General features: G+C 37.2%; 1 protein-coding gene across 1 annotated transcript in view; it reads right to left on the reverse strand.

Moving 5' to 3' along the window:
- Positions 1-15,785: 15,785 nt before the first annotated feature.
- The window catches only part of LOC131857738 (uncharacterized), a 35,867-nt gene continuing 26,134 nt past the window's right edge, over positions 15,786-25,518 (reverse strand). The window contains exons 3-4 of the mRNA XM_059210445.1: positions 16,418-16,490; positions 15,786-16,302 (exon numbers count right to left, since the gene is read on the reverse strand). Coding sequence (XP_059066428.1) covers positions 15,786-16,302; positions 16,418-16,490 — 590 coding nt within the window. The remainder of the gene's footprint in view (positions 16,303-16,417; positions 16,491-25,518) is intronic.

A 25,518-nucleotide genomic window follows, 5' to 3' on the forward strand; every position in this document is an offset into this window, starting at 1 on the left:
AAAACCACGGTGAGTAAAACTCACAAGTCAATTATCTGCAGAATAGTAACCAGACCGGTTAAGGCCTTACAATGTTCTTCACCAAAACAGATCCTGTTAGGAATCCATATCTCTATTAGGAGATAAGTCCTATTAAAGACTACCCTGTTAAAGGATTTCAGATTCACAACTGTGAACCACCTTGTTAGAGGATTTACAAAAGGCTTGACTGGGCTTACCCGATTAAGGGTTTCAGGCTTGTCGAAGAGATTAGTAATCAACAAGTGAATAATCTAAATAATAGCACAAAAATGCTTGATTAGATCCTTGACAGCTCTTTGTTAATGCATTGCAACATTACTTCAGTCTTCTATCCTTTTCATGTTCAATCTCTATTGCACGATGCTTCTATAACAACTCCACTTCTTCAACATAGATACACATATACATTCATTACTCTAAAACCCTAGACATGATGTCCTTAAATAGGAAGTTGATTTCATGTCGGTCCAATGAGATTGGATTACAATTTCCTAGGTTCAAAGCATCTAGACACATTTGGTAACATGACACAGAATCATCGTCAAAGTGTCGGTGGATCATAACTCATCACACTCTACAATTTTACCAGTTAAGAAAAATATACCGATAAACAAAGACTGGTAAACTAGAACATAGTGTTTCGATCTAAAAGATTGACTACCACTAGGAGTCCTTGTTCCGCTTGAGGTCTTCATACATGCTTTGATCGGAAAGCATTTTCTGCAAAACACCGATAGTCTTCTACAAACAAAGACTATTAATTCAATGGCATTTAATACCAGTGTGAACAATACAACACATATTACCGGTGGAGATTAACTCATACATAAAATAAGTGTGTGTCCATCAATGACAACCAAAACTAAACATCATCAAAATACCAACAATCTCCCCCTTTTGTTATTTATGGCAACACTTAGGAAAATTTGACATCTAAGTGCTTACAAAACAAAAATGATGCCATAATCAAAATTGCTCCCCCTAAGCATATACACTAATCCTTTGCCAAAATTATAAGCATGTGCAAATTCAATGCTACTCCCCCTAAAATTTTCATGAATGCTACTCCCCCTATGCCAACAATGACAAAGTAATGCAAACACTCCCTCTTTCGCAGAAATTTACCAAAGTTATATTGCATAACATAAAAAAAGAGTATATGTTCATGACAATAAAGAGTAAAACTTTTAAAAAATAGATTTAAATTTTTTCATGAAATCCTTCATGTCTGTGGACCAGGTATCTAGGAGTGAGGCAAAAATTTCACTCTGAGTCTTCATCTGGAAAGCTAACTCCTCCATGGCATCGATGGTTCTCAATTGCTGTGTAACAGTAATAGCCTCCAAGTTCAGAAAGCACTTCTGAAGAACCTGCAATTTGGGTAATAGAAGCAACTGGAGCTTCTGCAGATCTTGTGTCGGCTTGCAGATCTACGATTCAATCTTTGCAATTTTCTATTGGTGAGTGCGAACAGTCTTTCCATACACTATGAAGGAATCATATGGAAATTTGAAGTTGCCGATATATTTCTTTAACTCCGATTGGAGTTGACTCTTTTTCTTCAAAGCATCATCACATAATATATCTAGCTGGCAGATTTTGCTCAACAGTTTATGGCCTTCAGCTATTGCCAGACTGATATCATCCCTCTGGTGGATTAGGTTGTCTTTGTCTTCATTAAATTGTTTCACCAGTGCAACTTTGAGTGCCTTTTCATGTTTTTTCTTTGTAGTGGCTTGGGCAACATCTTCCAAACATTGTACTTGATCATCCACTATTGTGCAAAGAAGTTTTAACTTGGCCAACAAGGAATCGATACTGGGGAGGTTAGTACCGGGGATTAGATTGGAAAGAGTGTCAACAACAAATTGAATGACATCTTGTTATTTCTTTTTCCTCAGTTCTTCCAATCTATCCTGAGCCAGTTGAATGCTCCTCAGTAGCTCATTTTCATCTACCAGGTGAGGAAGACAGGCAAGAGTCAAATCAGTGTGATAGGTGGGATCAACCTATTTGGCTTGATCTCTGGTAGCCTTAGGAGTCTGTCCTCCTTCCTTTTCCTTGACCTCCTCTTGTCTTTTCCTCTCCTGTTCTTCTTTTTCTTGGGCTTCCTTGGCGACCTTCTCTTTCTCATCTTCCACTCTCTTTTTCTCTTCTTCTTTCTTCTTCTCTTCTTCCTTCTTCCTTTTGTCTTCCTTCTTCTTCTCTTCTTCCTTCTTCTTCTCCTCTTCCTTCTTCCTTTCTTCTTCCTTCTTCTTCTCTTCTTCCTTGTTCTTCTCCTCTTCCTTCTTCCTTTCTTCTTCCTTCTCTGCTCTCTCTTTCTCTTGTCTTGATTTCTCCACTTGCTCCTTTTCTGACTTTTCTTTCTCCGCTTTATCTTTTACCCGTTTCTCTCTCTCTGCTCTTTCTTTTTCTTGTTTCTCTTTTTCCCCTTTCTCATCTTTTTCTTTCTCTGCTCTCTCCTTTTCAGATTTCTCCTTCTTTGTTGTGGTGTCCTTAACATCTAGTGCATCAACAACAATGGGGTCATTTTGTTCTACTATTCTTTCACCCCGACTGTCAAAGATTTCATCCGGTTTGGCTATAGATAGGTCAGGCTCTTGCTCAACTTGCCAATTAGCTTTGGATACCTTCTACATTTTGATAGTTGTTTTAACTTGCAGATGGGTATCTTTTTCCACTTCAGAGGTTTTGCCTTCGAATAGCTGAAGTCTTCTTTTTCGCATGAAAAAGATGCCTTTGTACTGATTAAGAATCTCAAACAATTCTGAATTAGAGGCATCAGGAAAATATTGGGCAAAAATTTCTTCCCTACTTTCTTGCTCCTTTTCAATGACAATGCGTCATTTATTATCTAAATAATTATATAAAGAATTAGGAACAACAGATTTAATGTCAATCAGAGACTGATCATTATCACACAAATATTTAATGACCTCTAGCTCTACTTCTTCCTTTTCACTATCGCTAAGATAATCAAAATAATCTTTTAGATCATCAAGAACTTTCCTTTCAACATTCTTCATAATTCTTTGAAAATGTGTCATAGGTTGGTAAGAAGCAACATGTATATTTACCAGTGTAGAGGTTGTAGGCACATTTCTGGTTGTCTTCGTCTTCTTATTTGATTGTCTTGTCTTCTTCATTTCTACCTCCGGTTCAGTGTCTTCTGAATTTGATGTGTTAACCCTGGTTTTTCTCTTCCTTTCAAATACCTTTGGTGGAATGGCCTCCGGTTTCTTTTTGGCTGGTGACCTCTTGGTCACTTTAGGACTAGTAGCAGATGTAACTGATGTCGATGCCAATGGCACAATTTTCCTCTTCTTCTGCTTCGGTACTTCAATAGATTTGATCTTCTCTAAGTAAGTACCGATCCTCTTCTTCTTGGGATCTAATGGTGTGGCAAGTAGGGTAGAGGCATACCCTATGAGTATATCATTTACCACTTCATAGCCCATAGGCTCAACTTCATCTTCTCTGGGCTCAACTGCTTCCATTATGCAATGATCCAATGTGATTGTGAAACAAATATCCTCTTCATACTTTTTAATCAGATCACCTAATATTATCATTCTCTGGTTCATCCTCAGTCTGAACTCATCAAGATAAGAAGATCCCTCTTCTTTTAGACTCTCCTTTATTTGTCTTGAAACTGGTACGTCAGTTGACCATTGAACATCACCGACTCCAGAAAAATACCCTTGAAAATAGAAAAACAAACTGACAAGCAGTTGATCGAACTTAAACCTCAGTGTCTTGTCCTCTTTGATGGACTTCAGATTCTCCATGAGTTGTTTCTGCATACAGGTACATAGGTCATATTTTTCATCATCCTTGATCATCCGATAAGCGACATGCACTGCAGCTGTAGGAACAAAATTCATTCTACTAGCATAAAATACTCTATACCTGATCACCATGCACACATACTTCACCAAATCATCTTTTATGGTGTTTACAGTCATTGCCCGCTAATCACTCACATAATTGGTGAGCTCTGTCACTTTGGTTTTGGTGATCTTGCGAAGAACAAGGACTTCTCCAACATTACAGAAACCTGTTACGACATGGATTGCCTCTAGTGTAATATCACAGGTTCGCTCAAGATACATCTTGTCACCATGAACCCTACTTAGAATGATCCTTATGTGATCTTTAGTGAATTCCTCGAGAAAATATACTACATTATGGAATTTCTTCTTCTCGATCATGTTGTACTCTGGTTTAATCTTCTTATCATCTCCACAGAACAAACTTAACTGGGAGTGAATCACTAAAGACCCTAGGTCTTCTAGTTTGCAATCAATGTATCCTAAAACATCCCCTGTGACAATGACTCCAATGGGAATTTGAGATAGGGCATTGTATTTTGCCTTCTTTCTAAGAAACTCAGATGATTCCTTAGGTTCGGTAGAACTAGAAGGGATTTTGGATGTAGAGGACATGACTAAATAATTTTGAATGACAAGAATGTTTCCATGAAGAATACCTTTTCAATCCAAACTAGGGTTCACCAATGTCGAATTCGAACTAGGGTTCACCAATGGCGAACACAATACACTTTTTCAAAAGCTTGTTTTGCCACTTTGCCCTCAACTCTGGATAGCTTGAAATGTCAGATGGATCTTGCGCAAGATTTCTTCCTTGATTCTTTCAAACGCAAGATGAATCGCTCTTATTGTGCTTCTCAAGCTAGAAAAATTCTTCTTTTGAAAATAGGTAAGTAAAAATGACGACAAAAGTAACTTTTAAGCATGCTCCTACTAACCATAATAAATGCATCATCGATAGGGTAAAAACCCTAACATTACCACTTCATTTCTTCTATCGGTTGATAGGTAACCAATACCGATAAAACACTTTACCGATACACACCGAGGGTCCGAAACATTGTTACCGGTTCCCCCTTAAGATTTTCAAAGCTTAGTTTGTCGGTTCAGGGGTCTCTACACTGGGTGCAGAAACAGGTACATCTTGTGGCTCCTCTTCAAATTTCTTCTTCCAAATTTTATCCATATCGGCCTAAACGGTTTAAACATCCACCTTTCCTTCTAGGTCGACCGGTATATCTCCTAATGGATTCTTTTTTAGTCTGCATGTTCTAGCAATATGTCCCGGTTTGTGACAATGATAGCATACCATACTAGGTGCTCTCCATGATCCGGTGTTCACATTTCCATTCTTCCTCCTGCATGTTGCAACAGTATGACCGCTACCATGACAGATCAAATAGGTTGCTCTCCAACCGGTTGACGCTTCATAACCATTTGACCGGTGGTCATAGGTTTTATACCGGTTCGGGTTCCGATTCATAGGAGGTTCCTGGACAATCCCTCTTGGTCTCGGTGCATAGAATGCAGGGTTATTCATAACTGTCCTACACTCAAAATATCTATGCCCAAACTTGTTGCATGCATAACAATGACCATTAAATCTACCAGTTCTAGCCTTGTGGTTATGCACATTGTTTTGCATGTAAGGGAAATTGTTATAAGCCTTTCTCCTACATACATTGGCAGTATGTCCTTCCTTAAGACAGTTAAAGAATACATGTTTGAACTTTTGCTTACCTTTGCTTCGGTTGATCTCAGGTGCCGATTGCTCCTTTGGTGCACCATTCTTGGTTCCAAAGGTTTCGTCTTCCTCATATGCAGAAAAACCAAGTACAGAGGTATCCTTTGATGGCTTCATTGTTTCCATCTTTTGGTCCAACTTCACTACACTCTGGTTGGACTTTGCAAGTATCTCCTTTGTCTCAACAAGTTCCTTGGAAAGAGCATCATTGTTCTTCATCAAGGTTTCATTCTGAGAAATGGCTGCATTGAGGTTTGCTTGCATTTCTTCTTTCTCTTCCTTACCCTCTTGTAGATAAGCAGTGACGGTACCAATCTCTTGTTTCAACTTAGAAATCTCACGCTCCTTGTCCTTCACTAGATCTTCAGCTTTTCTTCTATTTTCTAGCTCCTGACTCATCCTGATAGTTAGTCCTTCCAGCTCCCTCCTTAGGTTAGTTTTGGACTCATTTAATTTCTCCACTTCTTGGACTAGGGCATCCATGTTTGCTTCATCAAAAGAGCTGTTTTCATTGATTTCCATCATTTTCTCAGCAAGCTCTCTTCTTTTGGCTAAAGAGGCTTTATATTTGATCTTCAGTTCATCATAGGCTCTTTCAGATTCAGCCAAATGGTGAGTGAGTTCCCTCATGTTGTATCCCCCCATATCTCCTTTCAAGTGGTTAGACTTAGAGAAAGGTTGGCTTTGATACCAATTGATGAATACTAAGAGGGGGGGTGAATTAGTATGCCCAAATGCTTAACCAAACTCTTAAGCAATTTTGTTGCAGACTGGTATAGTAGTTTAAACAACAAACCGGTTAAAACACAAACAAGCCAAATAGAAAATAGAGCATTCACCCACAAAAGCACAATAACCATAACACGAGATATTTTGACATGGAAACCCAAATGGGAAAAACCACGGTGAGTAAAACTCACAAGTCAACTATCTGCAAAATAGTAACCAGACCAGTTAAGGTCAGATCAGTTAAGGCCTTACAATGTTCTTCAACAAAAGAAATCCTGTTAGGAATCCAGATCTTTGGTAGGAGATAAGTCCTGTTAAAGACTACCCTGTTAAAGGATTTCAGATTCACAACTGTGAACCACCTTGTTAGAGGATTTACAAAAGGCTTGACTGGGCCTACCTAGTTAAGGGTTTCAGACTTGTCGAAGAGATTAGTAATCAACAAGTGAATTATCTAGACAATAGTGCATAAATGCTTGATTAGATCCTTGACAACTCTCTGTTAATGCATTGCAACATTACTTCAGTCTTCTATCCTTTTCATCTTCAATCTCTATCGCATGATGCTTCTATAACAACTCCACTTCTTCAACATACATACACACATACATTCATTACTCTAAAACCCTCGACATGATGTCCTTAAATAGGAAGCTAATTTCATGTCGGTCCAATGAGATTGGATTACAATTTCCTAGGTTCAAAGCATCTAGACACATTTGGTAACACGACACAGAAGCACCGTCAAAGTGCCAATGGATGATAACTCATCACACTCTACAATTTTACCAGTTAAGAACAATATATAGATAAACAAAGATTGGTAAACTGGAACATAGTGTTTTGATCAAAAAGATTGACTGCCAATAGGAGTCCTTGTTCCACTTGAGGTCTTCATACTGCTTGAGGTCTTCATATATGCTTTGACCGGAAAGCATTTTCTGCAAACCGCCGATAGTATTCTACAAACAAAGACTATTCATTCAATGGCATATAATACCGGTGTGAACAATACAACACATATTACCGGTGGATATTAACTCATACATTAAATAAGTGCGTGTCCATCAACGACAACCACAACTAAACATCATCAAAATACCAACAGTCGGTTAACAAAACAAGGTATACCGATTACCGGTTTACAAACAAAGACTGGTAAACTGGAACATAGTGTTCCGACTTAAAAAGATTGGGTGTTGCTTGGGGTCCTTGTACCGCTTGAGGTCCTTGTACCTCTTGAGGTCCTCGGTCATGCTTTGACCAGTAAGATCCTTCTGCAAACACTGATAGTCTTCTACAAACAAAGACTATGCATACATTGGCATATAATATCGGTTTGAACAATACATTATATACTACCGGTTGAGAATAACTCATACAACAAATAAGTGTGTGTCCATCAATGACAATCACAACAAAGTACAAACATCATCAAAATGCCAACAGATTAATTTTTGCCTTGTATGGTATTGTTTTGGGTTTTACATTTTCCATGTTGAGTCAGGAGAGCCTGTAATTTTTCTCTATGAGTGTTGATTACTCTTTAAATCTGTCAGGAGTCATCTTCTGTGAATTCAAATTTATCTTTTTGTATTGGTTGATTCTTGGTTTAATTTGTTCCCTTGGTTTCTATTTGCCTTGGCATCTCGTTTGGTTATGATTTCAGGATCCGTTAAGTTCTCAGAATTTTTTATTTTGCCTTGTCGAATTTTGCTTTCCGCCTATGTGAATGCACTTAAAGTCATATGCGCCAATCTAGGTGTTAAATGCGTTGTTTTAATTGCTATATGCATTAAATTGTTTCTCATATGTGCTAATCTATCTGTCACATGCGCTACTGCTATCTGAATGCGCTAAATCAGGTTGTGTATGCACTATACTGGGAGGTATATGTGCTAATTGGTTCATCATATGTGCTAATTGGTTCATCATATGCGCTATTCAGCTTGTCAGATGTGCTAAACTGTCTTGTAATAGTGTTTTGGAAGTTTTTGCCAGTCTGATTTGATGTTCCCGATTCTGTTCTTTAACCAGAGGCTTATTTTGATGTTGTTTGAGTGTCCTGAGGTGATCCGGGACTGTGTTATGCCTTGTTGTTGTTACTCTTTGGGCTCATTTGTTGGTATCATAGTTTATATGCATGATGTGTTTTCCATGTTGTTTATAAGGTTAATGACATATTCTATTCATGTCTCATGAGTTTATATTGATTAATAAACCTTGGTTATCTAGTTAAATTATTTGAGAACCCTTGTTTATGTGTTGTGCATTGTTGTTACCCTAAGGTCTAGGTGCATGTTAGGGGGAGTGGGATTCCAAGTGTGTGACTAGGGTCATGAGTATTAGACTGCTAGGTTACCCAGGGTCTAGACAACTAGAATATCTCATTGAGAATTTAACTGTAATTAAGTGATAACATAAATTGTTAATCTTAATGGAATGGGTAGAGGTAAATCACCATAATAAGATGAGAAATGGAATTTTGGCCTCAACTCATATCCCTCGGGTGATTTATGGATCTGAGAATGGTTGGGTAGACCTTGGTGATCCAGGTAAGCCGAACTCCCTAGATATCCTCAAAGGTTGAGATGACTCCACATGAGTATCACGGATGCCGGGATAGGTTTCCAAGTTCCCATGGTAGCTACATACGATGACACTCTTTCCCTACATGTAGGTCATAGCACCTTGAGTCTTGATTTACAAGTTGCCTCTGGAGATTTTATGTTGGAAGTCTTATGTATCATTGAGCTTGATTTAGCCGCATGTCATGTGGAGTGTTATCCTTGGTTGTTAGGTGTCAGCCTAGATCTAGAGTGTGTGTGGGATCTTGTGTCATCTGATCCTATCACAGGGGGTGGTTCCTTATAGTTCCACATGGTCAGGTGGTTTGATGCCTTCTTCCATTGGGATGTTCTTCTTTGGTTGCTCTTGCACATGGATGTGGAATCTTTCGTAGCAGCTCTTGGATGGATTTTTGTAGCAGATTATTGTAATATGATTCATGTGGCATTTGTATATTGTAGAATTTATGATGTAATTGTATATGTATTTGAGAATCATGCTCCTTGATGTAAATGGTTGATGCATATATAATGATAGATGATACATTAGGTCATGATTATATTACTTGTAAGAAAATGTAATGTGGTAACTTGGATAATTCTCATTAATGGAATTGGTTCTATGGATATGTGTTTAGTGTTGTGTGAATGATTATGATGATTAAGGAAATGGATTAGTAATGTGGTAATTAGCATTGGAAATGGTATAATGATGTTAGGTTGTTGAATAAGAGATTGGGAATATGAACATTTGGTATTGGTGCTCTTAAAATGAATCATAAGGGTTATATGAGATTTGCATCATTTATGAATGGAAATCATGATTATTAGATTAGTGAAGGATTCTTATGTGTGCATGAAAAGAGACAATATTAGTCAATTGGAATTCTCTAGATTGTGGTAGTAATTTATGATGTATGTTTATGATGATATACTCTTGAGGATGTTATAAGTAATGACGTTGAGATACCCTAGGGAATGTTATTGATGTATTGTGTATATTTCCTCTTTCATTGTGTTCTCTTGTAATTGTGTTCATGATGATTAATTGTTTATAATGTTAATGAATGCTATATGCATATGAGTAGTTGATTATATATGTTGTAATAATTGATATTTAAAAAAAAAAATATTATCTCTATTTGCATATTAGATGGGTTAGTTTCTCTAGGGTATTTTGGCGGGCACTACATTTTTCAATCTTCTTCAAGCTTTTGGCAACATAGATTCTAGACTATTTGGTTAGCTATTCTTGAACTAAAGTTGGTTGACCCATTTCACCTGGTACATTCTCTATCAAGGTCTACCTATTAGTGTTATATTATTTCACTTGGCTATTAGGGATCTGTTAGGGGTAAATAACTTATGTTAGTAAGAATAATAATTATAATTGTGTTTATTATGTGCTGCGTCACCGAGAGGTTCCCGTTGGGTAGTTGGGAGTTGGTGAGGGTTGGCAACTTGGCCAACCATCAGGTCTATATATTGTTTGGATGGAACCTCGGCAAGGGAGATTATGTATGGATATATTCTGGATAAATCAATAAAGATATAACTCTTCTGGTCTAGTTGCTTATCATTATTACTTATGCTGTGATATATGAATGTACTGGTACATGAATAATTGGTACGTGTGGAAAACACTGTGTTATCTGTGATTTTTACCAACCTTACATTAAGGAGTAAACATTTTGGCGTTGTTGCCTGAATGAACTTGGAGATAACTATGGCGGCAGGTGGAAGGAATTAATGGGCCAACCATTCAACGAACAATTAATTATCGTGGATAGTGAAACACATGAAGAGAGTACCGCAGAAGAGGCACGAGAGGATTAGTTGACAACAGACTTGGTAGAGTTGTGGGACATGTCAGTCATTCAGTACATGCAGAGAGACACTCAGGAGAGAGCCCTCTCGGAAGGCATGGTATGTGGTGAACTCACCGTCAGCACTCCCGTCTTTGACCTGCTCCGAAGTATTCCAAGGTTACTCACCAAAAAATGGATTACACTTCAAGACCGAAGGGAGGAAACTACACGAGAACTTCGTCGGCAACAAGTACTCCAAAGGTACAAGGAGTGGAGCCGTAGGGAGGAAGAGGAGAGGAAGGCTAGTCGACGCCATACCTCTAGCACTTGATACCCCTATGACCAAACTAGGACAAACATACCATTGCCACCGAAGGAGTAGACGAGGGAACTATACGAAGATCTCGCCACATAAAATAACAGGTTGAAAGGAGACAACGACTAAGGGAGGTTGCTAACTTGAAGAGCTCGGAGAGACACAACAGAAGTCAGAGTGTGAGTCGGAGTCATAGTCGGGAGAGATAAAGGTCATGTACGTGGAAGGAGTTGGCCGAGGTCGCCAGAAACCTGCCACTTCTAGATGTAGTGGAGGAAGATCTCATCGACTAGGTCCCATACTCGACGTCAAGTGAAGAGGACTCCAGAGCCGAGTCGCAGAGAAACCCGTCAGAATATTCTGAACAAAGAGAGGAGGCGACACGGGACCTACACGAAGAGATCACCACTATTTTTGAAGCAACATTATCTGGCATCAGGAATTTGTCCTTGTCAAAGGGCATAAAAATAGGAGGGTCAGATCCAGAAACCCCGGGAAGGAGGGACTATAGGAGCGAGGGTGGCCAAAGCCCTGCGGACAGGGGCCCAACCAGACCAAGAGCGTACGGTACCTCCCAGACACATAATATCTTTCTGACATATAGTCACTTCCAAGCGCTACATAAAACCCTCTGGGAAAGAACAATGAGACACACCCCGTAGAAACAAAAGCTTCCAAAATTCATGGGCGACAAGTCAGAGCACGCCACACGACATTGTAAAACATGCGTGACCATTTGGGAGGCAAATGGCCAGGCCGATTGGGATTACTGGTTGAAGGCATTTCCATCCACTCTGCGAGGAATAGCCATTGACTGGTATACAGACCTAGATGCCCAGTATAAAACATCCTGGAACAGTCTGAAGAAGGATTTCGAAGAGGAGTTAAAACTCCTACGAGACGACAATGAAATTATGGCGGAGATTTACAATACCAAGCAGGGAAAAAGTGAAAGCATGCGGGCATATAGCAGAAGGCTGAGGGAACTGCTCAATAAAATGGAGAACCAGCCAGCTAATGGCCTCAAGAAGAGATGGTTTGTTGAAGGATTGGTACCATCCCTCAGACGAAAGATAAATGTGGTCCCCTTGCCCTCATATGATGAAGCATACAATCGTGCGATGGATATTGAAAGCAAAAATAAGACATCTCGAGGGAAGCATCGGGTGAGCGATGGTGATAGTATGGATGAAGACAGTGACGGGGAGTCCAAAACCGTGCAAGCACTCTGAAGGGATATGATGAGAATGATGAAAGAACTAAAGGTTGAAAAAGAAGGTGGCAAGGAAGGAAAGGAGATATGGTGCACCGACTGCAAGATGAAAGGACACACCAAGGGGAGTTGTCCCTTCAAGGCCTTCTGTGACATCTGCCAAGTAATAGGACATTCCATTAAGGAATGCCCATACAACTTGAAAACACAGAGCACACAAGTGCTCTACGCCCAACCCGACCAAGTCACACCACCAACGACACCTCCGAAGCCGACAACAAACTCTGATGCCTCTCTTGGAGGGTACAAAAACAATCGACAGGGTAACAAAAGATCCAATAATAACACGCCAAGGAGTAGAATTCAATATGATGCAAAGGGACGACCCATGATTCAATGTAGAAAGTGCAATGAATGGGGTCACTTTGCATGGGAATGTCAAAACGGGGGTGACCCAGGAAGTTTGCTATGCAAATGGTGTGGTCCAGGGAATCATGAGGACATAGAATGTCCAAGGCAAAAAGGGGTGAATATGTTGGAGGTGGAAGGATTGAGGGAAGGCGTATTGGCAATCACAATTTTGCAAAACAAAAAGCCATGTATCCTGACCTTCGCACAGAGAAGGAAAGACTCCAGGAAGCCAGGGTGGATATCGAACGTGCGATGGCAGAAGAGTGGAGGGCCTCGCACCCGGATGCCAGTACACCACTCCCGTCAGGACTAGAGAAAACTATCATTAAGCAGATGTTACAGACCACAATACCCGTACGGGTATCCGACCTCCTATAGGCCATGCCATAGTTGAGGATGGCCCTGACGAATGCAGTCGGTGACACCACCGTCGGCCAGGAACACTGAGCGATGACAAAACCACATAGTATGGCTTTGGTGAAGGAACCTGGTATGGACGCCATGGACCCTATGATACTCACTGGTAAGCATTGGATGCAAACCTGCCATGCTGGAGGTGGACATAATGGGACAAAAGCTCACAAACACCATTATGGATGGCGGGTCTGGAGTCAACGTACTACTAGCCACCAAAATTCCATCACATTGGTGCAGACCAATACGATATCAAACCTCTCGGTACTCTCATGGAACAAAATGTAGTGATTGGGACACAACAATTCCTTTTGGATTTCGTAGTCATTCCACTGGAAAGAAAAGTGTATGAGGCCCTCCTGGCAAGGGGGTGGCTAATCATGGCTAGAGCCAATCATAACTGGAAGAAGAATACACTCTCAATCGAAAGTGAAGGCCATAAGTATGTGATTGACCTGAGGAATCAGTCCATCAGTGAAGAGCTTGCGTCATTTGACTCTGACTCGAAGGATTCAAATAGATGGGAGTGGGGTTCCGAAGGAGACAGAGGAGCGAGGAAACCCAACGAGGAAGGAGTGCTAGAAATAGACGGATGCTCTAAAGATGGAACTAGTTCATTGGCTGGACTCTTCCATTGGCAGATGGAGGACTACGAAGTCTTCCACCCAGAGTGCCACATGCTGCAAATATGCACGATTGGGGAATCAAGCGGTGATACGAAAGAGCAGTCATTTCCCCTAGAGTATGGTAGGTACCAGGAAGGGATGGCACGGGTGTATGTCACACCAGCACACCAGTTTGAACGAGATAAACCTACTGCAAAGAGGAAGTTGAGGGGTCACCTTAGTAAATTGAAGAGAAGAAATCGAAGCAGACTTGGCAGCAGGACGAAATCGAGAAGAAGAAGACAAGGATCCGCATGGCCAGGCACAAAGGAGAGATTAAATTTGTACGTACGAACTGACCATATGAACAAGTGCAAGGAGGCATGGAAGGAACCAGTGGTTGATTTGTATGACGTACAAATTGCCCGAACAGAGGTGCGTGAAGACCAAGCATCGAATTTGTATGGTGTATGGATTGTGCGGACAAATGTAGCAGAAGTCGAGGCAATCAAGGTACAATGAAACATCTCGTACGGTGTACAATGACAACAGAACAATGCACCATATGGTGTACGATGATCACACCTAACCTGTACGGTTTGTGCCAATCACAGCAAACCAGTCCATACGATGTATGAAATTTACAGCACAGCGTACGACAATCACAACAGAATAGTTCATACGGGGTACATTGCAGACCGTACAATGAGTTGAGAAGTCTGTACAGTAGCATATGGCTGCCGATGCAAAGGAGGAGAAGACTGTACGGACAGGAAGAAGAATACCGTACGAAGGCCGACACAAGGAAGTCCATACACGTAGGGAACATGAACATATAAAATTGAAAGCATTTGTTGGAAAATTCATCGCATCTATATAGATTTATCTGCAGAGTTTGTGAAAGTTGAAGAGGTTGTACGGTCAGGAGAGGGAAGTGTACAGACCAATCCGTATGGTGGAGAGGCAACAGCTAGTATAATGGTTTGTACCAATTAGTGAGTCATACTGGTAGATCATTATAATAACAGCCAAGGATGGGCGAAAGACAGGGAAACAGGGTAAAACAGTTGTAGCGCAACCATGACAGCTACAAATCTAGCCAACAACCAAAAGAAGGCCAAAATCAGGCCAAAAGTGCAGAAGGATCCAGAAGGAATCACGACAGAGAATGTAGCCTTTGAGAGTGTGACTGGCAGTGAATGTCATACCTGGTGGGAGGAAAATTTCCCCGACCATGTGATAAAGGATTCCCTCAGAAAAGATCAGGTGGACCATGCCATCCAGATGCCCACATTTAACATCAAGGATTTTGAGCCAGTGTTGCAGACTATGGTATCTGGATACAACCCGCAGGAAAGGGCTTCCATTATTTAGTTCCAGGGATGCACGTTACAAGTTTTATTCAAACCAGAGGACTTCAAGAGGGTATTTGGCATACCGGAGAAGGGGGCATCTGCAATGAAACCAACCAAGAAGCTCACCAAGGGAAAAAAGAAATGGCTGATGGATTTGGTATGCACGGATGACCTCACAAAGGAATAATAGAAGAGTGCCTGGTCGGACAGTAGGGGGTTGAAGCATGAATTTATCGCACCAAGGAGAATGGAGAATGCTGATGGACTTGGTAAAAATTCACCTCATAGGAGCCAACCGTGCATCCAACATAGCCGTTTGGATGATAGGGTTAATGAATGAGATTAAGTGTGGTAAAGTGTACAACTGGGGGCAACTGTTGGCGGAAAGAATTCATGATTTTATCAAGATAGAACACAAGACATTATACATGTGCCACCATGCCATCAACCTATTCTTGGATGTCGTATGCCTGCAAGTACCGCTAGAAATGTGGGGAACCTTCGAACCGTGCGGACAGGTGGAACCAAATAAACCTACCATGTACTACTATACCCACCTAGACACACTAGGTGACACCGCACAACCGACCAAAAAGAGAAGAAAATTGGATGCATCCATAGAGGTCGAAGATGTCAGCAACACAGAGGATTCATAGGAGGAAGTGGAAGAGACCGAGGAGCAGGAAAGTGGTGATGAGGGGTTCCATATGGCAGGACACGCAACTGCAAAGGATGAAGGGGAAGAAGAGTCGCAACAACAGGAAGAGGAGGATCAACACGGAGGGTTACGAGAACAATAGAAGAGTATGAGGGTAAAGTTCACACCTCCGAAATTATCCTCAGCACACTTAGTACTGCAGGAAGCGCTTACAGTGGCCAACCGCGTGGGAGACGTACAACCAGTAGGGGTGCTATTCTGAAAAATAAACGAAGGAGAACCACTAGCACAACGACGGGTATCATTACCACAGATCAGCTTGGTTGTACTTGTAGCATAAGGCACAAAGGGTACCAGTACGGTAGACCAGACAGTGGCAGGAGAGGTCGTACCAAGAAAAGACATAACGACGAAGTAGGGAATTGGTACGACAGACTCAGGTTCTGGTACGACAGACATTGGTACAGTACCAGTAGGTACTGGTACAACATCAACAAGTATTGGTACATTTCCAACAGGTACTGGTATGGTACTAGCAGGTATAGGTACAATGTCATCAAGTAATGGTATGGTTCCAGTAGGAACTGGTATGGTACCAACAAGAGTAGGTATTGTACGATACCAACATGAACTGGTACGATACCAATAGGTACTGCTATGGTACCAATAGGTACTGCTATGCCAGGTGCCAGTATGGTACCAATGGAGAAAGATGAGGCAGGGGATGTGAGGTGCCAGTACGGTACCTCATAGATGGAGCAAAAAGATAAGAAACTGTTGGAAGCTGCCCACATGAAAAAGAAGGCACAAGAACGACAACTGCTAACAGAAAAGAACCTAAGACTTTCACACCGGACAACAACCTTCTTCTCCGACCACTACAGGGATGCCTCCTCCCTCTTCTCGGTCCTAGTTTATGTTTTATATTTCAGCTCTTATTGTCTTAGTCGTCTGGAAGACGACTACATTTTGGGGGGGGTAATGTTAGGGGTAAATAACTTATGTTAGTAAGAATAATAAATATAATTGTGTTTATGTTGTGTTGAGTCACCGAGATGTTCTCGTCGAGTAGTTGGGAGTTGGTGACTGTTGGCAACTTGGCCAACCGTCGGGTCTATATATTGTTTGGATGGAACCTTGGCAAGGGAGATTATGTATGGATATATTCTGGATAAATCAATAAAGATATAACTCTTATGGTCTAGTTGTTTATCATTATTACTTATGCTGTGATATATGAATGTACTGGTACATGAATAATTGGTACGTGTGGAAAACATTGTGTTATTTGTGAGTTTTACCAACCTTACATTAAGGAGTAAACATGATCCTCTTTACCTATTTTATGATCTTGATGGTCCTTATAGGAAACTTTCTAAGTTTTTCTTAAAACTTCATTTTCATCGAATTGGGTTCGTAAGCCTTTTAGGATCAAACCTCTCTCATTACATTGGTCCTTTTGGGTAATTTTTTGATGCAATACGATCCTTCCCTATAAACCCAAAACTTCACAAACACCAAACCAATAGATACTAGCTTCCCACTGAACCCTGAGGCCTTTGCTCTTCCCTTCCATGATGGTTTGCCTTTCTTCTATGGATCGATGTTTACAAGATCATCGAAAGGTTGAGGTCGATGCTCTTTACCAAACAATTTTTGACATTGGTCAAAGCTACTACAAAGTTTGCAAGGATTCTATTAAGGCTGCAAAATTTGTTTTTATGGCCACATCATTTGCTTGAAACTTTTTAAAGTTGTTTCAAATTCCTTTTGGTGCATAGGGGAGAGCGACCAGTAGTTGTATAGGGTCCAATAGTCATTATAGCAATTGTGCTTATAATATCCAGTCTTGCCATATATTTATACTGTATGTACTATAAATAAATAATCTATATGTAAATAAAAAAAAGTACCAAATGTTGGTCAAAATAGACCAATACTTGATCACAAGAGAACCTATAAATGTTATATAAAAAAGGCATAAATACATTCATCAACAAGTGAAATAAAGAATTGTTTGTTTCAAATAAAATATCATATCTATCCTCTATAAGTGTGTCATTTATAAAATAAGATGCCCACTAAACAATTACTCTTATCATAGTGAAAAAATATTATTCTTGTGTGTACAACTATTGGGGTAGCAATGTATATTCATTGGAGTATTTCATATTAGTAATTTCTTTTATCACAACTATAAAAGGTGAACACAATAAATACCTTATTTTTTTCCATGAAATTTGAGGGATTTTCCAAAGATTATAGTGTTCAACAATTGGTCCCTTTATTTTCAATATAAGTTGTATTTTATATAATAATATGTTTTTTATTAGTAAATCAACGATAACTAGGGTGCTGACCCTTAACATAGTAAAAAAGTATCAACATATAACAAGCAACATCAAGAGAGATGATGTTGGAAAAAATAACAACAACCCAAAGGCAGTTAGAAACAAACACAGTCAGTTAGGCAAGGAATCCTATCCAACCGGAGAACAAAAAACAACAAATAATTTTTTGTGTTTGACTATTGGTCCTTTGGTGTTGGATATTAAAGTTAGAGATAGAACACACTTATGATTACTAATAGGGATTTGGTCCTTTTAAGTTGCACATAAGTTATATTTTACATAAAAATACAATATAGTACTAATTACAAATGATATTTTTTTATTCAACTACTAGGTATTTTTAGAAAGTTTTGGTCGAATTTTTAAAAAGTCATTTTTTGGACACTTCGCACTAGACGTGTTATTTTGATGAGTTGCATGATGATTCACATCTTGAAACCTTAGTTGTAGACAATTAAGTGTCCATTTTACATTTCTAAAAAAAAAAGAGGTCTTATGATATTCCATGTGACAACTACATGTCGACGAAGTTAGCCCTAACGACTACTAGTCCCTCTCCCCTATATGTAGTCTTTCAAATCCATGAGACAATATTTCTGTGAGGCAATTTGTCACACAATCATGTGCCTTGTCTACGCTTCACATTGCATACATGTCTACTAGGGCAGTCACAACTACACAACATTTGACAAAGCTCTCCATAAATTGATGGATGTCAGTCTTAAACCACACATTAAGCAACATATTATCTCTAGAGAATGTCAGTCAATTCTGAGTATTTTAACACTTTTAAGCCTAGGAGTCAAAGCTTAGTGTGTGTGATTTAAGCCATCCATCTAGATTGTCCATGCCCTGCATTTTCTGAAGTCTTTGTGCTTCACAAGATGAGATCTCTTCAAGTAATTCAGGTGCTTTTTTTATGATTCCTCATTTTGAGTACATTTCCAAATAACATAAACCACTGATGAAGAGATACCAAACTAATATATTCAAATAACATAAATGTGGATTCCTTTCTCTTGCTCTTGCTTATAATCATATGAATGCTTGAGTGACGAAGATAGACCAAAACAAAAATAAACAAAAACTAAAATATTTTTTTGGTGGTGTTGATTGCAAACTTCCCCACTAGCTCTTGCACCATTTTCCTAGAAATCTATCCAATTTTACATAGATATTATTTCAAGGTAGAAAATCTTTTAGATTTTGGAAGGACAAGAATTCTACTAATTTTTTTCTTTCATACTAAGGCTTTCATTTCTTCTAATGTGCTTATATGAATTCAAATGGAATATAATAAAATTGCACTTAAAATAGCATATCCTATAATATATGTTTTTTTTATTATTAGCGTAATTCACTTTGTATAGTTTCTAGGATTATATTGACTCTAGCCCTATTGATTTCATTATAGATACAACCACATTTCTCATGGATGACATGAAGATCACTCAAATTCTTATCAACCTTGTTGCCCTCATTATATTGCTCCTAAGGCCTATGACCATGGGTTTGTTGAATGGATATATTTTGGCAAGTTTCTTTATTGACTCTAGATATTTCACCTACTTGTGATACTCAGAAATAAGAAGAAAAATAAGTGGGTGTGTTTTTTAGTTGGGAGATGGTATAGCTTGAATCAATGCATACCAGATTTGTCTTTGGTTTTTTGGTTTGGGCTTGACTCATCTTGACTTTAGCGTGTGAGTCTTCCATCTTCTTCTTTTTTTTTTTTTTGAACGTGTCATATATACTTTTGTTTGAATGGTCATATAAACACTCGTTCATAAAAATGTTGATTTAATTAATAAATTTTCTTTACCCTTAAATTCATTAAAATTTATGTAATATTTTTTATGTCAAGTTGTTTGGAAAGAATATTTATTATCTCAAACTTTTGAATGTGTGAAAAACTATAATCATCAAACTTATTTATGAAATTAAAATTGAATTTAATAAAATTACTGATAAAATAACTATGAAATAATCTAATTGATGACGTTAGTGACAACATGAAAAGAATACAAATATATTCCTAGCAATGATTTTATTTTAGGGTAATAAGCACAAGCAATTTAAAATCTTTCTTAGTCCACAATTTGTATTAGATTGCATGATTTTTTTTTATCAACCCATATTTTCTAGTGGACTTTATGATCAATTATTGGTCAAAAAGTTGATCATAACTAGTTTTGTAGTCCAATAGAAATTGTGGGCTAGATAAATATTTTAGACAATGTGTTTATCAACCCTCATAATAAAATGAGTCATTTGATGAATGGGGTTATATAAGTTGAAGATTCATTCATATTAAAGAGTCTTATTTTGATGGTGTGATACATTTGAAATATTCAATCAACATGTTCTCCAATGCCTTCTCATCTAGTGGATTTTTTCTTGGTGTCAAGAGGCTTCATCCCTCATTCCTATCTATATTATGATAGGATTGTGTTGAGACCATTGTCTCTAGACCTTGTGAGAGGGCATTACCCCCTTACCCAATTGGTAGACTTTTTCCCTTTGATCCCACTTTAACATTACCAAAAATTGCAAGAATATACAAGGGTAATATGCCAACCAATTATGTGGATGCCTATAAATCTATGATTTGAAAAATATGTAATTTATGGGTTATCCTTAGTTAATTTATTTTTCCATGAGAAGACATTAAAAAAAATGATTCACCATGATAATTAATGCACTAAGTCAATGTTCACCAAGATTTTATACTTTCTTTCAATGTATGTAAATTTACTCAGATTTTTTTTTTTGAAAAAAGGATTCATCATGAAAATTAATTCACTTAGCTAAGATTTGCTAGGATCTTATAGAAAATTTTGGGGTCCTTTCTTAAAGTTATCATTGGCGGTTGGTATTTTAGAAGGGGGATGCAATGTATGTCCAACTAATTATATAGTGTATACCTTGGATGGTTCATGTCTAGGGAAAAAAATATTATAAATGATATATTTATTTTCCTCATAATATGTGGCCATAACTTAAAAATTTATATTTATCACGAAAAGAAGAGATGTTCCAAAATAAAGGGATTAACACATGTTATAAATGATGTCTATTTTCCTCATACTGGTAACCGTATCTTAAGGAAATTATATTTTATCACTAAAAGAAAAGAAATTCCAAAAATTCAAGGATTAACAAATATTTTATCACTAAATGTTTTAAAATGATTTCTTAAAATGCTTCATTGTTATCTTGGAATAGTAATTTTTAGTGATTCATTGCTATTTTTCTACATCTTATAAACTCTATTTTAAATATTTAAATGTGGGAAGTTAGTTCATAATATGATTAGCCTATGATCTAAGTTATCTAAGTGTACATAGAGAAAATGCTAACATTTTAATCATGTTACTAGGACCTTCTAATGAATTTTCAAATTGTGTTAGTAATATTTTGATAGTAATGTACATATGCATATCTTTTGAATATTAAAAACATTACACCATAATTCTTGTAATTTTTTTAATGTTTGTAAGCAAATGTTAGTCAATAAGTGATGTTGTCTTTTTATTAGAAAGTCATTATTAATAAATAATTGATTATTGTTAATAGGTATTTGCGAATAGTTGTAGTTAGGATGGTTACATAGAGGAAAGCTAAAGGAGTTACTATAACCTATTGTGTTATTAACTCACTCCTACACATTATATTTTATATTATGGCATCATTCATGATTTGATATCTCTACAGATTATCTACTCTGTAAGCAAATGTTAGTCAATAAGTGATGTTGTCTTTTTATGAGAAAGTCATTATTAATAAATAACTAATTATTGTTAATAGGTAGTTGTGAATAGTTGTAGTTAGGATAGTTACATAAAGGAAAGCTAAAGGTGTTATTATAACCTATTGTTTTATCAACTCACTCCTACACATTATACTTTATACTATGGCATCATTCATGAATTGATATCTCTACAAATTCACTTCTAAAGGACTAGTTTATTATGTATATTTATATTAAGAGTTTTTAATTAACTAAATTATATCTAATATATTCTTAGAGGGAAATATGATAATTTAATTAATGTGATACCTATAGGTATTGGGGGTTGGATGTTTATAAGTGATATTTTAAATCTTATATAAATCACTTTACACAGATCAATGAAAGAAAACATCATTCACTATATTGATGTTGTTAGGGGTCATGCAATAGACTTTTTACGCTACATATTCATGTCTGATGCTGAAGTTTAATAACTTAAGTCCATATTCAGTCCTAAATCTAATGCAGATAACCAAAAGATAATATTTACACCAAAGTCATGAAGGTTCAATACAATTCAACCCAAGTTTATTAGACACCTTTTGGTAATGCCATCGTTCCCAACCTAAAAGAATTGCCAAGTATCTTTAAAATCTTTCCATTATTATTTAGATTAATATGTCTATTATAATTGAGCTGTCTATCATTAGGGGTACTCATTATTAGAGTTGATGCAACAAGGGTTTGAGGGTTGAAGTGTGAAGAACTTTTAAATAAATGCTCCATGTATGATATATTTATCATAACTTATCTAGACTTGTTGTGATGATACTTTAATATATAGGATGGCAATCATAACTGACTTTTTAAGTGTTTTGTGAGCAAGTGTTATTGGTTGATAGGGTAGAAATAATAGGAAGATATAAAAATAAGATAAATACATAAGACGTCTAATAAAAATTAAAAGATATTTTAATTATATTAGTATATGTAGAAAAGGTGTATAAAACATACATATGAAAAATAGAACTAAAATTAAAGATGCTGATTAGTTTTGACTTGTTTAAGTGTCTCATCTAAAGCTTCACTAATAGGTGGGCCCTAAAAGAAAAATTATCATACAAATCACTTAAACAAGTCAAAGCTTAGAATATGTTGTTTAACCATTCAACTATTTATTAATACCCTCCAAGTATAATAGCTATGCCAAGCAATAAGGATGAATTATATACGAGCACATATTGTGTTTTTTGGCTTGAGCTTTTTAGCAGTTATGTGATACAATTTGGTATGTTGAGATCTAGACGTATTCTGTGATTTGTACAAAGAACCTTCTTTAAATTTGCCTAAGATTTTTGGAATTCATTTATTCCTCTCAAGAGCAGCTTGTGAAAGTATCATACAACATTTATAGAGATCCACAAAACCAGTTGTTAATGTGCCTAACACATGAAAGAATAATGAACATTGTTTATTTTTGCAAATATTGTTTAATTAACAAGTAGATAGTTATAGACAGTTTAGATAGGAGTTAGTTTTGTTTTAGTTTTGATTTCCTTTTTAAAAGTACACTTCTTCTAATACATTGATAATGGAGAAATGTTTGTATTGTTTTGTCAATCGTTGTTGTATTATATTGTTACTCATAAAAGTCATTAGGAGAATTTCTATTATTGAAAGAGAGGTAAAAAATCCAAATCTTATAAGCAAAATGGTACGTATGCTTCATATTATAAGCATAATTAGATGCCTCTTTCATTTTGGGAATACGAAATAGACTCATATGTTATGCACTATCTACAAAATAAAAATTGATTATTTGATTTCATGAACTATAAAAAAATTCTATTTCATTCCACAAGGTACAGACAACACTAACTCATTTAAACAGATTGTGTGTAGGGTTGTTTTCATCAATATTTCAATGGCATGTGAAGTAGATGAAGTGTCTTTTTTTGGCCAGTGATTGTCTTTTGTTTATACATGTGGCGACATCTCTGTTGAGATCTATTGAGTTGCCACTAATCTTGTCTGTACAGAAGACTAAGTGAATTAAAGAGTAGGAAGCAGGGGACAATTCTTTTAAAACGGTTCTGTAATTTGCTACATATATGTTTTGGCTGGAACGATCTACAGGACATACGCATGTACGGATTGTTTTGCATGTAGATGTAAAAATGGAAGCCATAAGTGATAGATAGAGATGCTTGGTACACAGTTCACACCATTCATATTAACAGATCAGACATATTAAGAAATGTTTAGGTACGCAGTAGGCATCGAAAGTTTAAAACTTGTAGACGTTGGTTTTCTTAAAACCATGTCATCCAGTGCATCCATATGTTGAAGGAATTTGGAGTTATTTTTCACTTTTGGAGACTTCTTACCTATCATATTATTCAAAACCTGTCATTCTAATGGGTGCAATTTGGATTAAATTATACACCCTAATTTCTATGCGGAGATATCAATAATGATTTTCATGTTGCTTCTGATGGATAGAATCTGAGTGTTCGAAGAGAAGATTTTAGGACCAACAAGAGGATTGAGGATCATTCTCACTTTGAGTTATCTTTTTGTTCAAAGATTGATAACATCGTTCGAGAGGCATCAGATCTTTTTGTTTTCTTGTTTTATATCAAGTGTATTTTTTGTACTTGTGGATAGTGTGTCTGTAAGTGGACTGTTTAAATCATACACATTAAGTTTTGATTTCTAGACTTGAAAGTGTTAAACGTTCAGAGTTGACTGACATTCTCTAAACTTAATATGTTGCTTAGTGTGTGGTTTAAGACTGACCGTTTGTAAGAGATAGATTTGTATGCTTATGAATAGCTTGTTTGTCCCTATACATAATTTGAATGGCGTGCTTCTGAATATTATGGTGTGTCCTTATTCACATTTTTTTGAGGTTATTGTTGTTTACAATAAATGTGTCTAATGAACTACTTGTGATGATAGTTAGTGTATGTCTCTATCCATGGTGGTTCATTGTTGTCGATAACAGATGTGTCCCTATTAGATACCTTTGATGGTGTATTTGTGGATATCGTGTGTATCAATGCACATGAAAGTACTTGGTAAATTGTGTATATGTCTTAATTCACTGAGGGGTTGTGTTTGTCCTAAGAACATTCAAATATTTCTATTTATTTGTAGAAATGTAATGATGAGTATTTATCTTTATAATTTTATGTATCACAAATTTGTTAAATCAATGAAGATTATAATTGTTAATAAATTATATAGACTTTAAGATTGATTTGTTTGATCATGCTATAATTATGATATGGTGACCTTTTTTGGCATGTATCTAAAGTAAATGCATTACCATTATGCTGATTCTTCTGGTATGGTGACCTTTTCTGCCATTTTGAACAAATGATTTCACCTGTGCCTTACATCTGCGAGTGCTTCCTGACATGGTTAACTGCTCAGCAATTTCCAGCAATTATGAGTCTGCCTTCTAGTGAATGACAGGCACCCATAGTTGGCATATTAAACAAATTTGATAACAAATATATTTTATAAAACGAAACTAGGAAATGTCACTATCGTGGATTGCTAATATGCATATGGGTACTGGTGAAATAGTAGTAGGTTTGACGCACCAGAATAGTTCTTAGAGCAATAATATGGCAGAAAGTAGTTCTATATTGGAGTGACATTAAAGGTGGAATTTGAAGCATAGAGTTCTAGTTGTAGCACCCCATCTTAGAGGTTTGGAAGAGATACCACATTAGGTTTGGAATTTGAAGGTCAC

This window comes from Cryptomeria japonica, chromosome 8 (assembly GCF_030272615.1).
Source record: "Cryptomeria japonica chromosome 8, Sugi_1.0, whole genome shotgun sequence".
Taxonomy (NCBI): Eukaryota; Viridiplantae; Streptophyta; class Pinopsida; order Cupressales; family Cupressaceae; genus Cryptomeria; species Cryptomeria japonica.